Source organism: Littorina saxatilis, linkage group LG5 (genome assembly GCF_037325665.1).
Source record: "Littorina saxatilis isolate snail1 linkage group LG5, US_GU_Lsax_2.0, whole genome shotgun sequence".
NCBI classification, from domain to species: Eukaryota; Metazoa; Mollusca; class Gastropoda; order Littorinimorpha; family Littorinidae; genus Littorina; species Littorina saxatilis.
This window is the reverse complement of record NC_090249.1, coordinates 25,476,550-25,493,392: the sequence shown is the minus strand read 5'-3', so window position 1 is coordinate 25,493,392 and position 16,843 is coordinate 25,476,550. Positions and strand designations below refer to the sequence as shown.

At 43.6% G+C, this 16,843-nt stretch overlaps 2 protein-coding genes across 3 annotated transcripts; one reads left to right on the top strand and one right to left on the bottom strand.

Moving 5' to 3' along the window:
* Positions 1-681: 681 nt before the first annotated feature.
* On the bottom strand, positions 682-6,140 carry LOC138966672 (plasminogen receptor (KT)-like). Of its 2 annotated transcripts, none has more exons than XM_070338973.1 (5): positions 6,066-6,140; positions 5,075-5,196; positions 4,203-4,333; positions 3,706-3,815; positions 682-3,164 (listed from the first exon to the last, which is right to left on the bottom strand). In XM_070338973.1, the coding sequence occupies exons 2-5, from the start codon at positions 5,153-5,155 to the stop codon at positions 3,022-3,024; spliced, it is 465 nt and encodes a 154-aa protein (XP_070195074.1). In that variant the 5' UTR covers positions 5,156-5,196; positions 6,066-6,140; the 3' UTR covers positions 682-3,021. The 2 variants fall into 2 exon arrangements, with proteins under 2 accessions (XP_070195074.1, XP_070195075.1); XM_070338974.1 differs by lacking the exon at positions 6,066-6,140 and adding an exon at positions 5,717-5,831.
* An 18-nt stretch (positions 6,141-6,158) lies between these two features.
* LOC138966671 (uncharacterized) lies at positions 6,159-11,502 on the top strand. The gene is made up of 4 exons (XM_070338972.1): positions 6,159-6,506; positions 7,010-7,369; positions 8,138-8,387; positions 10,043-11,502. Exons 1-4 carry the CDS (start codon positions 6,464-6,466, stop codon positions 10,125-10,127), a joined length of 738 nt encoding a protein of 245 aa, XP_070195073.1. The 5' UTR covers positions 6,159-6,463; the 3' UTR covers positions 10,128-11,502.
* Positions 11,503-16,843: the final 5,341 nt, after the last annotated feature.

Here is a 16,843-nt window from a genome sequence, read left to right as displayed (position 1 = left end):
CTATTGTAACATCAGGAACAAACGACTATCAAGATAGTTACTCAAGAAAATCCATCCATCTTCTTCTGTTCTCAGATTCTTCTTTCTTTTCTTTGCATTCATTTCTATTTGGCATTTTCACTGAAGAAGTCCTTTGGGTTGTGGATGTGTGTGCATACATGCTTGCTATGTGAAGGGTGTATAGGCGCAACAAAACAAAAGGGAGAGAGTGGATGTGTCTGTCTGTCTGTATGTGTGTGTGAGTGGGACAGAGAGAGGGAGTGTGTGTGTGTGTGACAAGGCCAGGATGGGTGGCTGAGGCCTCAAATGTGTGGTTTCCAATAAAGCCCCCACGATTTTACGAATCATTTTTCTCGAAATGTACAAGGTCGAAACTGAAGTTTCAGGGTGGTATAATATAGAGTGAAAATAGTCTGAAAGGTTTCATCAAGTTAGGAAAGCTAAAACATACTTTTCTAATACGTTTTATTTTTAAAGATAGTGAGTAATCCTAAAATGCATAAAAAATTAACACATTTTTGTCATACAAAGTAGTTTAAAAAAAGTTTTTTTTACAATAACTTAATGCCCCAAAAAGTTGAAGACTTGTACAGATTGATCAAACATTTAATAATAAAGAAGTCCACAAGAAAATGTTTTAAAATAAAAAAAGCCAATGTCTAAATGTCTGCAGTGTTCTTATAGGTTCTTTTAATCTGACATGGTTAACCATATTTTCTACCCTGCAAGGCGGTGAATAATTTTGATGCTTTCATGCTCAGTTGTGAACAACTTTTGCTATTATCCGTGAAGAATAGATATCTTTGGTCGGCCTATACGATCTCCTACCACACTCCAGCTCAAATGCACTCACTGACATTAAAGTATAATGTCCTGAACCTTTCAAATGTCCATGTCATGGTATAGTTGCAGACAAGATGGAAAGATAACACTTGATGTAGCAAAAAACAAACAAAATACCCACAACAAACAACTGACACGCACAGAAAATGCACAGGAATACACTTTCTAGTTTGAGAAACAAGCATTGACGAGTGACCAAGCAAAAACGAGGTGTCCCAGCAGCAATTATCCAAACAGAACCTGTTATGGCTGGGCTAAATGATTCTCACACAGACAACACAAATTAAAGTAAACTATAATATCAAAAGCAAAACTGCATTGCTTCATGTAGGTCACTTTTCTCTGTACAAAGCAAAACAGTTAATTTGCTTTTTGTACCTGTTTTTCTGAATTGGGACTGTTACATGTACTTCAAAACTAAAAGCACAACAACCATTCGAGAAGTCATGTTTGACATGATTTTTGGGGGGTCAGTTTACTATGCTACTGGTCGGTAGCCAAACACCTATCAGAATAAAACTTCCAATTACTTTTTAAGATTAATCTTAACCGAACATCCCCCCTCCCCCCTCTACACTTCCTCTCAAATTTCCAATGGTTGTATTTATTGAGCAAATTTTACTGAATTGAAACATAAATATTACGCTGTCATCATTGGAAAAGACCTTAGAACAAGAAAGTGCATAGGGAAAGAATACAGAAGCTGCTATAGGGAGCCCCTGCCCCCAAACAACAACAAAATCATTAGAAATAATGGACATTTTTGATTTATGGAAATGTTTCATAATTTATGTTAGTCCATCATTATACAATCTACATACCAATACAATTATTTCTCTTTGCATATAATATAACAGTGCACATGGTTACATACTTGTTACAACACAACAGTTTTCACTCTTTGGTGTATAACTATGAGATCACTACATTTGGCCACAACAGGTAACAAACATGTACTTAATTAAACAAGTTTGCCGTACAGTATCACAACTAGTGAACATAGCAAAGAGCATCTAGCAATGCTGACACACTCAAGTTCCATTCTTTTGAAAAAGAAGGCACAGTTTTATTATTGATTCCATATTGCAATTATTTTAAATAACACTTTTGTTACCGCTCAAGCTGAAACAAATTACTTGGTTTTTTTTTAACACAGTGTCTTCATCAAGCGATATCTGTTCTGAGAAAAATCATCAATCAGCTCATTTGTGAAAATGTCTGCATTATTGAGAGAAAGGACTTGTGAGGTATGGCCTTCATAAAAGCCAATCTTTCCATCACAATCACCTTGAGTTACTTGCAAATGTAACATGAACACTGAATGTTTTGTGTGTGTGTGTGTGTGTGTGAGTTGAATTCTGCTTTGGTGAAAGTCACCTTTGAAAGACAGCCTGTGATCTTGCTGAGGAGAGTTAGAATTACATAATTTTCTTTACCATGATTGTCACCGGTGACTACAATACTTTTATCATATCACACTGCTTGATTCCTCAGATGATTTCATAGGATCCCGCTGATGTTTTCTTTTTGGTAGCCTCTGAAACTAATTTTCTGGTAAACATGTTTTAAGGACAGCTAGCATCTTGAAAACAAAAACAAAAAACACCATAAAACTGGTGTTCGATTAGGCACAGTCACATTTGTTTTATCTGCTCTGTAATAGCCAGGTTCACTTTTCAATGCTGCTAAGTTAAAGTCAATTTGCAACCTGCATAAGATCACACACAGAAGGCAATAACACACAGAGACACAAATACATATTTGTTCATTCAGTAACTGGAAAACAATTATAAATGCCATAAACAGAGCCAGTGCTATTCACAATCTGCAGAATTCCAACCAGTGGGGCAGTAACAGACAATATGCATGAATAACCAAAAAAGATGAAATCACAGCAATCAATGTAGACTTGTGTAAAGTTGTACAAATAATCAAATACATTGTACTAACCACATGATTTTTTTAATGACAAACAACAACGAACACAACAAAAATATCACACAGAATTTTACTGTAGTAATTAAGAGGGACTATGTTTTAAAAACCTATTGACTATTCACCTTGTTACATAATTTGCTCTCGTACAATCCCAAACAATACGAAAAGATGATGCTAGCATAGATACAAAAGCAGACTCAATAATGATAAGTGACTATACTCTTCCCTGCATCTTTATGTCTATAGGAAGATATCATGGCCCTGTTTGATAGCAGATGCATCTCTCTGTGCGTGTCTCGCTTTCTCAATGTCGTCGAAGGTGGGAAGTCCGTGAGGCAAGTTGAGCAAGCCTCTTTCTTCATCCATGATACGGTCTGCTTCAGCTGTTTAAAAAAAAAAGAAGAAATTTTACAAATAATGCTTTGTTGGTTACCCGCTAAACTTCTTCTCCCCCTGAATGTCAAAGAAGCTAGTTAAAGTGTTTTTTGTGAAGTAAACTCAACCTCCAGTGTTCTTTATCAGCTAAAGGGAAGCATGAAACAGACAGAGATGTCTGTGATACATTTCAGTGAAGCCAACACAAAATGAAAACCCATCTGTACATCTGAAGGTTTTCTTCAGTTTTAGAAGATATGGTATATCTTTTTTCTTAAGTAATAAGAAAAAAGGAACACTCCAAAACAGAAAGGAAGCCGTGCAAACACTAGAAATATGAGGCTCAATCATCTCATCACTGCAGTGAAACATCTATTTTCAGACCCTCCGTTTTAAGACTTTGTTCCCCAAGATTTGAACTTCACAGAGTTTGTAAATTTACCATGACTTAAAAGACTCCCTCCATTACAAGACCTGTTTTTCAGAGGTTTTTTTGACAGGTTCCACCGTATTGGTGTTTGAAGTCTACATGACCCAAGCTTTGCTCACCTCTCATTCTGTCGACCTTGGAGCCGTACCCCATGTCATACATGTAGCCAACAATGAACGTGAGAGGGAAGAGTGGAACCAGTGCTACAGGATTGCGCTTTTTGCGGAAGCTGGAAAGAAAACAAGCAAAGTCATCTCATGTCTTGAATTATCTTTGCTGTTGCAGCCAAGAGAAACAAAAATTGCCACCAGAAGGGAGTTTCACTTAGTTTAAAACAGGCAAAGCAAAACATTTTGGGGAAAAACCAACAACAACAAAACCAACCTGCCGATCTTTTTATTATTGATCATGTACGTTGCCCTCATTCAACTTTTTGTTTGATTTTGCCCTAGCATATATATAACTTTGAAATAAAATAACTTCAGCCATCTGGAAATAAAGCCTCTTGCAGTACAGTTTACCATTTTTTGCAGCATAAGGTCCATACAGCTAATTTTTTATAAAAAAAATGGTAGCTCATTCAATTATTAGATGCATACATTCCGTACGCACTTACCCTGCAACACAGCCAAGCGCTGCTAATGAATAGAAGGCACCCCACCACTGGAACAGGTCACGACCTCTTGCTATTTGCATAGCCATCTGACGTTCACGCATTGCATTCTGCATCTGTATCTGTCTCTCCATCTTTTTGGGTACATTTTGAGAGAGAAATGAAAAACATGCATATATATATATATAATATGAATAATGTATATCTTTCATAATTGTTATATTATTCCAACTGACAGTTTTAAAAGTGTTCCCTCTCTTTAAAAAATAAATAAATGAATAACAACAAAAATTGAGTTTTTACAAAGTTTATAATGGTCTGGATTAGAAATAATTTCAAAGATTTCTATGTATAAAAAAAAAGTCACTGAAATACATGTATACAATAAAGTTTGCCTCATTGCTTGTTTGGTTCCATTCTACTGAAATTCCACGCAGTTAAAAATCAGCGTTCTGCTGATACAGTAAAACCTTTGCTATAAGACCCTAGTTTTAAAACTCTGGCTGCATAAACTTAATTAATTCTCTTCACAAACAGTGGAACCCCCCGTTTAAGACCTCCACAAATCTGAGAAATTCAGGTCTTAAAAAGGAGGGGGTCTTAAAATGGGGGTAAATTTACAGAGGTCCTGAACAGAAAGTCTTAAAAAACAAGGTCTGAAAAGGGAGTGAGTTTTAATGGGGGGTGGGGGTGGGGGGGCTGCTTAAAAAGGGAGTTCCTCTGTAGATGCATACATTCCATACTTGAAACCTCAATAACCTCAGTATATAGTTACCTCTGTTTTAAAACTCCCTGTTTTCTAAAACCATGCATAAAGTCTTTTAACTCAGGTACTACTGTCAGAAAAAAACACACACTTAATAACAGTTACTGACCTGCATCTGCCCTTGCTTCAGCATAAATTCCTGCTGCTTTTTCATGTTGTCATCCATTGCCTTGCCCATTAAAGACCCCATTTTGAATTATTTCCCAATAGACTTAATTGTCACTTGACCACCTGCAACACAAATTACAAAGCAAAAATGTAGGTTTATTTTTTTGTCTTGGTTTAATTGTGTAGCATGCACTAACACACAAACACAAGCGTACATTTGGACTGCCTTGCAGTTGTATCAATCTCTGGATTTAAATGTTACTGTATTCATGCACACGTCAATCATTTTGGATCTGGATCTGGTATTGATACCTTGCAGGCGCCAGTATTGGCTATCGTCGCAACGAAAACTGGGAGTGGGAGAGCGCCTTTTTCTTCTTCTTCTTCCGTAGAGGACTGGGTTCTTGTGAACGTCTCAGAGTCCTGCGGTTGAGTCACTGTTAGTGTTAACGAGAGTGGCTAGCTCCAGCAAACAGGGAGATTAAAAAGGTGGGGAGGTTAAAACTATGTATTTGTTGGCTTATATGACAGTTCTTGATACAACTAATGCAGAGAGACAGAGACAGAGACTTTGTGATTCTCAGTCTAATCAGGGACCTATCTAATAAAGGTCTATGGTCTAATTTAAGCACTATAAACTTACTGTATAATGCAAGACAGAGAGGCTTGACAAGCAACACTGGTTCTGTGCTCCGGGAAGTTTGAATGGCCTTATAAACTTGGTGCTCCCTTACTGTGTACATGTATACGTGGCCCAAGAGATCAAACACTGTACTCAATGCATGGTGCCAAGAAGGTCAAATTAATAAGTAATTATATTAGTGCAGTGTCAAAAAGTGTAACGCTAGCTTTTCGGCAACAAACCCTCTCATAGAAACCTGTGTATTTTCGGTGGGACAGAATAATCATCGACTGCCTCGACAGACTGAAGAATGTCATTTTATTTTTTTATTTGTGCAAGGTTTAATACAATGACATGATGCAACGCTCACCAAATGTGCACAGAAGTACGGTGTTCAATGGGTTCGCTGCAAGTGTTCTGCTTTGTAATCGAGGATGACGTCCCTTTACTACAGGAGCATTTAAGACTTCACCGAAGAAGAGCAAATAATAAACAATCATGGCGATCCAAACAAAGGAACGACGTATTTTGTTCAAACTATTTGTACAGGAAATGTGTACAGAAGTGATGGTATTTTTGCACGAGTTTTAGTTTAACAGTCAGTTCTTGCACATGCTTTTTGTTTACTGATCAACCTTATGTACCGTTGGAAATCATGTGAATCCAAAACTCATGCAGCAGACCCCTGTTTTGAGACGAAGACGACAAAAGATGACCAATCTTGCAGCGTGTCTGAGAAATGCTTAGAAACGTGTTCAGGAAACCAAGATGCTGTTACAACGCACACGAGCCTTTCCGTTGATTGTGTCAGGTACGCATTTACTCTCCCTCTCTGGCCCATGACACCTATAGTCTGTACGTGTGTGTGAGTGACAGTGTCACTGTGAGTGTGTGCAGTGTGTGTGTGTGTGTATTAGTTACTGGAGTAAGAGATATGTACCCGCCCGTGGATGGCAAGACAGAGGCGCATGAATGTCACACGTGCTGTCCGACAACATTTTCTAGGCTCTTTTTGCTGGCACACCTGCATAGCAATTACCCTTTTTTTTTGTCTAAATGGCTGAGCCATGCTGGGCCTTTAATTGCCCTCCAGACCTCCGTGCATGACTGCATGTGTTACTCAAGAATCACCAAAAGTACGCATTCAACAGACCTTGATAGCTTTGTGTTTTGCCCTTTCCCCTTTCAACTTGTTTACAACATATCTTTGTTTTGAAAAGCAAACCTTTCACAGGATGAACATGTATTAGTTGACAGTAGCTTAATTTCGTTAACTTTAATTCTCACATGAAATCTTGCCTTTGTCTCTCTCAGCTTGCCTTCAGACAGTATGTCTGGTCCAGGCCTTCACCAAGTATCAAGTCAGAGGGAAAGATGACGCAGCAGCAGTACCCTTCATCTTCAGCGTCAAGCAGTCGTGCGATGACTGGGTGGTATTTTCCTGGGACCCCTCCCCAAATTTGGGTTTCCCTCATACCTTTGGTCCACCTCACTTTTCCTCGTGTGAAATTACCTACATGAACCAACGCTCGCATCTGGCTAAGTTGGCGATGGTGATTCTGCACCCTGACATAAGAACAATCCGTCTGAGCAATCTGGATGGAAAGACGCATTACGCTGCCTCCATGACATGCAACGAAACCCTTACCTCTGACACGGTGCTGTTTGTTACAGGTCAGACTGTGATTTGATGTGTTTTTAGCCATTTGTTGATTTAATGTCAGTTGGTATACTTGGTTGAAATTGCTGAAGAAAGTTAACGTACAGACACAGAGACAGACAAGCTTAGAGACAGGCAAACAGTCAGACAGGCAAATACATGCACCCACCCACACGCACACACAGGCACATGAATAAATCACATTGCACCATGTCATATTTTAGAGTGCCTCCATTTGGAGCAAACTGTGAAGTAAAAAAACCCCACCTGTCTAGTTTGGAAATGAAGTGAAGGTCAAGTCTTTAAAATCTGAAAACAAGTGCATTGTGTTGTACCGTAGCAAAATAAATTCAGGAATTCTATACTGCCCCCCCGTTTAGCAAATATTAAGCACTTTTTGTGTGGCTTCAGTGATATGAGGATAGTGGGTATTTTAAGGTACATAATACTGAATATCTTATTATCCAGTTAGACTTAGAGTACCAGGAATTTGTCTTACTGTTATGGTAAAAACTCAAAAGGCTTTCATTCATTGACACTGAAACACTTAAGGTTAAGCAAAGAAACACACTTAAGGTTAAGCAAAACACACTTAAGGTTAAGCAAAGAAACACACTTAAGGTTAAGCAAAACACACTTAAGGTTAAGCAAAGAAACACACTTAAGGTTAAGCAAAGAAACACACTTAAGGTTAAGCAAAGAGATAAGGGGATACATTAAAAATACTGTGATTTGTACCACACTGACATCTAATAATGATATCCTGTCTTTGAATTCCACAGGCTACCCATGCAGCAACGATGAAATGGAAGACAGGGAGGAGAAGCTGAGACAACTCAACTTGCAAAAGAATGACACAGAGGTGTGGCGACACCCCGTGGTGGTCACCGAGGCGGCAAACAGCAGTTACTCGGTGACTGACATGGTGCTAGGGCTTTTCTTTGCCCTCTGTGGCGTCACCATCGCCGGCTGTTTTGGTTACTACTATTGGAAAAAGCGTCGTCATCGTCAGCGTATTCTGCGTATCTTTGGGTGAGCATCATTTTTTGTTTTTAACCCAATGCCTCTTAGAGCAACCAATATTGCCCGCTAGAGAACTTATGTGCAGATTCCAGAACGTCCACATATGCCATGCTGCCTTCATTCACTTTTGCTTTCATATTATCTACAATGCAATATTACGCACATCTGTTTTCCTTTTTACCTGCTTCATGTGAGCTTTGAGTGTTGACTGTTCCGTAAAACTGGCTACGATTTTTAAAAGGTATGAAACTGGTGAAGTTATACTTCCCATGTCATGGGAATTGCAAAGGAGATGACATCATTTTGGGCAGGAGGCAAAAGGTTGAGTACTAAATGTAAAATGAGAGATTGTATGCTGAGTAAAGCAAGCATGAATAGTATTATTGAGAGCAGAACTTGAAGCTGGTTTTTGAGTCACTTGAGAAAAAGTGACTCTATGTAATCGGTCAGTGTTAGTCTGTCCGGCCGGCCGTAGACACCACCTTAACGTTGGACTTTTCTCGGAAACTATCAAAGCGATCCGGCTCATATTTTGTTTAGTCGTGACCTCCAATGACCTCTACACTTTAACGATGGTTTCGTTGACCTTTGACCTTTTTCAAGGTCACAGGTCAGCGTCAAAGGAAAAATTAGACATTTTATATCTTTGACAAAGTTCATCGGATGTGATTGAAACTTTGTAGGATTATTCTTTACATCAAAGTATTTACATCTGTAGCCTTTTACGAACGTTATCAGAAAAACAAGGGAGATAACTAGCCTTTTCTGTTCGGCAACACACAACTTAACGTTGGGCTTTTCTCGGAAACTATAAAAGTGACCGGGCTCAAATTTTATGTGAACGTGACTCCCAGTGACCTCTACACTTTGACGTCTGCTTTGGTGACCTTTGACCTTTTTCAAGGTCACAGGTATGTCTTGAAGGAAAAAAATTGAAATATCATATCTCTGAAACTATTCATCGGATTTGATTCAAACTTTATAGGATTATTCTTTACATCAAATTATTTACATCTGTATTGTGTTGTGAATAGCAATTTTTTCCTGTCCATCTGATGCCTCATATAATATTCAGAACTGCGAAAGTGACTCGATCGAGCGTTTGCTCTTCTTGTTTATTTTAGAGTTGCTCATCAGTGACGTATGGTACAGGATTTGAACAAAAGTTTGTCAGAATGATATACTGGTGTAGACAGCTAACCGAACTGCAGTTTTGATCTTTCTTAAATTCATGTGCTCCTGGTTTTCTCTGTGACATAGTATGTCGTAATGGTTGCAGTAATATTGTATAGTGCTGTGATAGGCTTGGTGATTTTAATTTTGTGTTTCTTTTTTTTCTTCTGTATTGTCTGGATTTTAGTGTGTGTGTGTGCATGTGTGTGTGACAGTACACGGCCTGAGCTGGTTCTGAAGCCTGCTAGTCATGTCTGCAGTTTATGTTTGTATACTTCATCTTTGAATGATTTAATTAGACTTTATCTTTCATTCAGATATTATTAACATCTTGTTTTCCTTTTCATCTGAGACAAATTGTATTAGTTGTATATATCGTGTTGTGTATTTGATTGAACTTGTAAATTGAACTTGTAAAGCGATTCGAGCTGCGGAGAAGTGCTATATGTCCATTATTATTTTTATTATTATTGTTGCTTTTTCTGTTGCAGGCAATCTCATTCAGATCCATTTTTGGCCCTTCACACTCCATCTGACCAGCCCAGCACCAACTTCGAGAGCAATATTTTCATATGAAAAGCACTGACAGTTTTGTAAACAACGTATACAACATCATGTTTATATCAGCAGCACTCATAGTTATGTAAACAATGCAGTCAGCAGTATGATTATATCAGAAGCACTGACAGTTTTGTAACCAATGCAGTCACCAGTGGTATGTCACTGTATCTCTGCTGCCTGCAGCTCTGAAACTGAGGTACCACTGTAATGCATTCATTGAGCAGAGATGAAAGGGTCAAAGAAATAGTCATGGACAGTACAGGTAAGAGCCATCCGTACCTCAAGCTGATTTTTCCTGATGTTAAAAATTCCCAGCTTTCATCCCTGATTCAGTATCTGTCCGAGTTTCAGTGCCACGTGCTGTGCTGACAAAATGTACCAGTGTTACCTGCATAGTCACTTCGCAAATGCTGCATTCATTTGGGAAACACATACAACAACAAAAGTAGAAGAAGATAATCTCTACTTTAATAGCGTTCCCTTTGCGACGTTCTCAACACTACCAGTGCTGTTTTTCAGAAACATTGAAGTCAGCAGCACTTTCTGCATGGCAACTAGTACTTTTGAAAGTTTGCAGCAAAATTTATACTGTCAGTAATGCCTGCCGTTCTGAAACCCCTCCATCAACAGTACTGCGTGGTTGTCCACGTTGTCAACTGATCTGAAACTTTGCAGCCATTGTGTGTGTTAGTGCAGTGATAATGTTTGGTGTTGGCAGTCACCTAAACGTCATGGGTTATTTAGAATCAACAAAAACATTACCGTCATTTCGGCATAATTGTTGTCTTTTTTTCACATGGGGAAAGGGCAAGCTGAAACTTTTGACAATTGTTGACAGTCGCATTCTTTTTGTCATTTTGGGGGAAAAAATCTCAGCAACATCCCTGTAATGTCACTTGCCCTTCTCAAACAAACCAGTTAGCGATTTGTCTGGTTTACATTGGCTTTGATATAACCTACGCAACACTGATTGTCAGTGATATATATTTAGTTCCGACACATCACAGAGAATATGTTCTGTCACTTGGTTTTGTAGTGCTGAAACATTGCAGCCATCACTCGACAGCACATATTGTACTTGCAGCACCTTTGAAAGTCAATTTACCAACTTGTGAAACATTGTGTTTGCAGTAAATGACTACAGTGGAACCCCCCTTTTAAGACCCCCCAATGTAAGACTTCCTCCCTTTTGAGACCTTGTTTTCTCAGACTTTCTGTTCATAACCTCTGTTCATAACCCCCATTTTAAGACTCCCTCCGGGCGGGGATGTAGCTCAGTCGGTAGCGCGCTGGATTTGTATCCAGTTGGCCGGTGTCAGCGTGAGTTCGTCCCCACGTTCGGCGAGAGATTTATTTCTCAGAGTCAACTTTGTGTGCAGACTCTCCTCGGTGTCCGAACACCCCCGTGTGTACACGCAAGCACAAGACCAAGTGCGCACGAAAAAGATCCTGTAATCCATGTCAGAGTTCGGTGGGTTATAGAAACACGAAAATACCCAGCATGCTTCCTCCGAAAGGCGGCGTATGGCTGCCTAAATGGCGGGCTAAAAACGGTCATACACGTAAAAGTCGTGGGAGTTTCAGCCCATGAACGAACAAACAAACAAGACTCCCTCCTTTTTAAGACCTTTCTCTCAGATTTGTTTGAGGTCTTAAAAGGGGGGTTCCTCTGTACAAAGTTTCCTGCAATCCTGTAAAGCAGGTGTACCCTCTGCTCCATAAGGGCATTTGATATGTTCACTATAATATTGATTTAATTTGTGTGTGATGTATAATGGCATGTTTGATTATATCCCAGATTGTATTGTATTTAACAGCGCCATTGCATAAGTGGTTATGTAGTTATGATACACCTAGATGGTTGTCATCATTTAAGAATGTCAATTAGAGTGACAAAAGATTTGTTTTTATGGAGAAATTGTTTTAAGTTTCTCAAACATTATTAAACTTGCTGCTCAAGTTGTAGATGTTTTGGTGGCAAGGTGAGTTTATTTATGTTATTTATCAAAACTTGATAAAACTACTTATCATTCCATCTGAAGGTTTTTAAGGCTAGTTTCCTTGGAGCACAGGTGAAATAAATTTAGTAAGCATGATCCTTTATGTAAGGCTTCTTTTTAAGCCTACTGTCTATATGATACTTACCGAGACAGTACTATTCTTGCACATTATCTATTATAGGCCGAAAAAATTGGACAAAACGCTGAGTGGGTACAATTATCTCCCATAACCATGCGCCACCGTGGATCCCAAGCACTGTCCGAGTGCTTCCCCCTTACAGGATGTAGGTGGCGCGTCCTCTTTCTTTATGAGCTGCAGACCCTCAAAAAGCCCATAACATATCAAGAGGGGAGGCGGGAGGGAAACTCTAATAGTACTGTCTCGGTAAGTATCATATAGACAGTAGGCTTAAAAAGAAGCCTTACAGTCAATATAACACTTACCTCGACAGTACTATTCTTGCACAGAATACCAGAGTGGTGTGAGGGTGATATGTAGAGTATTAAACTCCTTAATCAAAATCACTTAAATCCAAGGATTAAGATACCCAGGCAATTTTCGAACAGTACTACCGTAAAAGAAAATATACCCAAGAAACATACCTTAGACTGACGTGACCGTGCTGGCAACCACTGCTGTGTGGTGAACTCAATGTCAAAGTCCAGGCCACTCAAAGCTTGAATACCACTGAGTCTACGGCAAGTGGCTAAAGCGATGAGGAACAATTAGTCTTAAAAATCAGCAACTTGATACTGATGCCTGCCAGGGGTTCAAACTCATTGCTACGCAGGAGTTTGAGGACCAGAAAGACATCCCCCTTGGGAAATGAAACCCGAGGTTTAGACACCGCTGCATTGCTAATACCCGAAAGGACATTAGCGATGAGGGAGGACCTGATCAAGTGTTCAGGTCTGCGACCAGTAGCGGCCGCAATCGTGGAAGCGATGGCAGATCTGTATCCAAGAAGAGTCTTAGAAGAAAGACTCTTCTTTTGATACACTTCCACCAGGAAGTTGGCCAAGTCCTGTGTTGAGGGATAAAGCGGCTTTATCCCCTTGGACAAGGCGAAGGTGGCCCAAGCTCTCCAGCGTAAGTCGTAGAGCTGATTAGTTGATCGCCTCTTAGCGTTCAAGGAAAACTCTACTGAACTCTTGTGCAATCCTAGTGCAAGCAGTTTGGAGCGCACAAGAGCCATGCGCTCAAGCACAGACTCTCTGGACGTGGATGAGGGAGGCATGATCGAGGCTGGAGCAGACCTCCCCCATCCAGATCCAGAGGTAGAGGGTCTACGTGGGTGAGACCGCGAAGATCTGGAAACCACGGAGCTGTTGGCCAGTAAGGCGCGACCAAAATCAGTCTTGGTCGTTCCTGCAGATATTTTGCCAGCACCCTCGGAATCAGAGATGTCGGGGGATAGGCGTAAGCATCGAGGAGCCTCCACAAGAGAGTGAATGCGTCCAAGTGGAACGCATTCATGTCTCGAAAGGGGCTGACGTACCTGGGAAGCCGAGCGCTGAATCGAGTTGCGAACCGATCGATCAGAGGACGGTCCCACCTTGCCCACAGACGCTGTAGAACGTTGTGAGCGATGGTCCATTCTGTGGAGAGAACCTGATCGCCCCGACTGAGAATGTCGGCCAGGGCGTTCAGTTTCCCCGGAACGAACTGGACTGACATCCGGACCTGATTGGTCTGGCACCAGAGCAGAATCTCCTCCGCCAACAGGGAGAGGGACCGAGAATTGGTGCCCCCCTGGTGGCGAAGGTAAGCTAAGCATGTGGTGTTGTTGTCCCCGTTGAAAATCAGAGGGGCCAAGGACAGGCCGAATGAGAGGGCCCGAAACTCGAACACTGTGCCCTCCCAAACGAACCGGAGCAGATGTCGGTACCCCGGGGCCACCAGGATGTGGAAGTAAGCATCCTGGAGGTCCCAGACATGGCCCAATCGTTTGGCCGGATGGCCAACCGGACCGACGAAGGGGTTTCCATCTTGAACTTGCACCTGTGAAGGTACAAGTTCAAGGTGGAGAGGTCCAACACCGGCCTGAACCGGCCGTCCTTTTTGGGGACGGTGAACAGGCGGGAGCAGAACCCCGGAGAAGGCTGAGAAAGGGGGTAGACCGCCTTCTTCTCGACCAACGAGTTCACCTCGTCCTGAAGAGCCTGCCATCTGGCAGGGTCTCGAGGAGGGGGGAACGTCCAGGGTAGAGCGGACAATGGAGGTTGTGACGACAGCGGTAGAGAAAACCCCGACCACACCACCCTCAAGAAAAACTGGTTGGAGACCAGTCTGCCCCACATGCCGCGGGCCCGAAAAAGGGAACCGACGGACGAAAGAGGGGCAACTTGAGGGGGCGTCAACGTAGGGCCGGGACTCACTGAAAATTCTGCTGGCGGGCAGGCGCAGGCTTGCGACCACCCCCCCTGGTGGTGCTGCTTCCCCTTACCTGTCTGAGCACCCTTCGTCTTGCTTGGGAACGCAACAGGCGCCTAAGAGGAGGAAGAAGGAGGCAGTGAAACTGGCTTCTTCTTCTTCTTCTTCTTCTGAGGCTGGGAGCTGGAGGTGACTGTAGCACTTCTCTTACTCCCCGCCGCCGTCGCCGAAGCAGCGAGGCCAACCATCAGAGAATCAGTGTTCCTCTGGCGTGTGGACTCCACCACAGAACGAACAGTGTCCGGATGAAAGAGGGAAGAAGTTTGAGGAAACGTGTTCCTCAGACTCTTCCTCATATCCGGAGGCACTATAGAAGTAGGCAGAAAATGATCACGGAACAGGGCCAATAAAGTGGACCCGTGTTCCAATGGCCAATTCTGCCGCAGACGTCACGCACGATCGCACGGCATGCAAAGCCCGATCCACTCGAACCGTGTCAAGGACCCGAGTGGAATCGGACTCTGCCCGATCGGGAGGGTCCAACAGTGTGGACAGCGTGCTCATCCATGTCAAGGCCTGTGATTGGGCCTCGACTGTGGAAGAAACGGTGGCCTCAAGATTGTGGAACGAAGCAGAGCTCAGTTCCACCTTCTTGACCGAAGGCACCTCCCCAACGAACACATCACCGTCAGCCCCACCCTAAACACTCGAAGTCTGGAAAGGGAGAGTTCGAGAGTCAAAGGGAAAAGGGAGGGACGAAACAGATTGGACACGAGGAAACAGTGGAGGTGCGCCTCCCGAAGGAAAGCATGGCACTGAACCCGCGTCCTCCCGAGGAACATAGGTCGCGTTTGCACGTGAATCTGTACTCCTCAGGCGATGTGCTGCCGCTTCCACCGTGGCACTAAGACTAGGGTGGAACGCTAATTGCCGGCGGACGGATCGTTCATAAAACGAGCCGCCGGCAGACGCGGCGTGAGCCTCCCGCGCCCGGGCCGAAGCGGACTCAAAGGACGAGAGGGCGTCTCAGGGAAGGACGTCCTGAAACTGTTCAAACGTCCTTCTAGCTGTGCGAGGACGAGCCTCCTGCCTCTCGTCCTCAGACCCCGGGTCCAGGTCCTGTGTGTCAACACTAGACGTTTAAGAGAGGCATCCGTGACGTCAAGACACCGCGTGATGTCTGTCATGTACTGTTGGAAAGTACGAAGCATAGCTTCGGAAGTTCCATCAGAAACCGGCAAGGGTAGAGGATCAGTGTTAACCTCAGGGCGACCCTGATCCTCCTCCCTATCGTCCTCCGACTCACTCTCCTCTTCACTTCCCGACAACTCCTCAAAAGCAGGAGTGTAGGGAGCTTGAGGGGGAAGAGCCGAAAGCGATGAAGCAGGCTGTGAAGAAATGCCCACAGAAGCAAGAGGCCGCGAAGACCCCTGCCCCAAAGACTAAACGTCTCCAGCAGCCGAAGGGGGAGAAAAACAACCCTGCGACTGTTGGGTCAGCCCAGCCAACGAACCCCCGCCATTTATAGACTGAACAGGAACCCATCGGGTCTGATCAGAAAAGAAATGGTCCGGTCCGGTCGGGGGTGCCGATCCGGTCCGGTAGGGTGGTCCGGTGTTCCGGTCCGGTGCCGGACCGTCGGGTGGTCCGGACCGATCCGATAGGGTGGTCCGGTGTTCCGGTCCTGTGGTCCGGTCCCGTACCATCCGGAGGTCCCGTACGGCACCGAACCATCCGTACCCACAGAAGTGTTCGGGTGGTTCGGTCCGGACGTGGACCTACCGTACCATCCGGACCCGTAAGTCCGGTGGTCCGGTGCCAGACCATCCGGACCAACAGAGTTGGTCGGGTGGTCCGGTACCGGACCATCCGAACCCGTAGGTTCGGTCCGGTCCCGTAGCATCCGGAGGTCCCGTTCGGTACCGAACCATCGGTACCCACAAAAGTGTTCGGGTGGCTCGGTCGGACGTGGACATACCGTACCATCCGGACCCGTAGGTCCGGCATGGTCCGGTTCGGTGCCAGACCACCCGGACCAACAGAGGTGGTCGAGTGGTCCGGCCCCGACCGGACCACTGGTCCGGTACCGTACCATCCGGACCCGTAGGTCCGGTGGTCCGGTGTGTTCCGGTTCGGTGCCAGACCACCCAGACCAACTGAGGTGGTCGGGTGGTCCGGTCCCGACCGGACCACTGGTCCCGTACCGTACCATCCGGACCCGTAGGTCCGGGGGTCCGGCAAGGGCCAGAGGTACTGTCCCGCACCGGACCCTAAGGTCCGGTACGGTCCCGTACCATGGGTCCCGTCCGGACCAAACCCGGAGGTCAAGTCCAGTCGGGACCCGTGGGTCCGGTTCG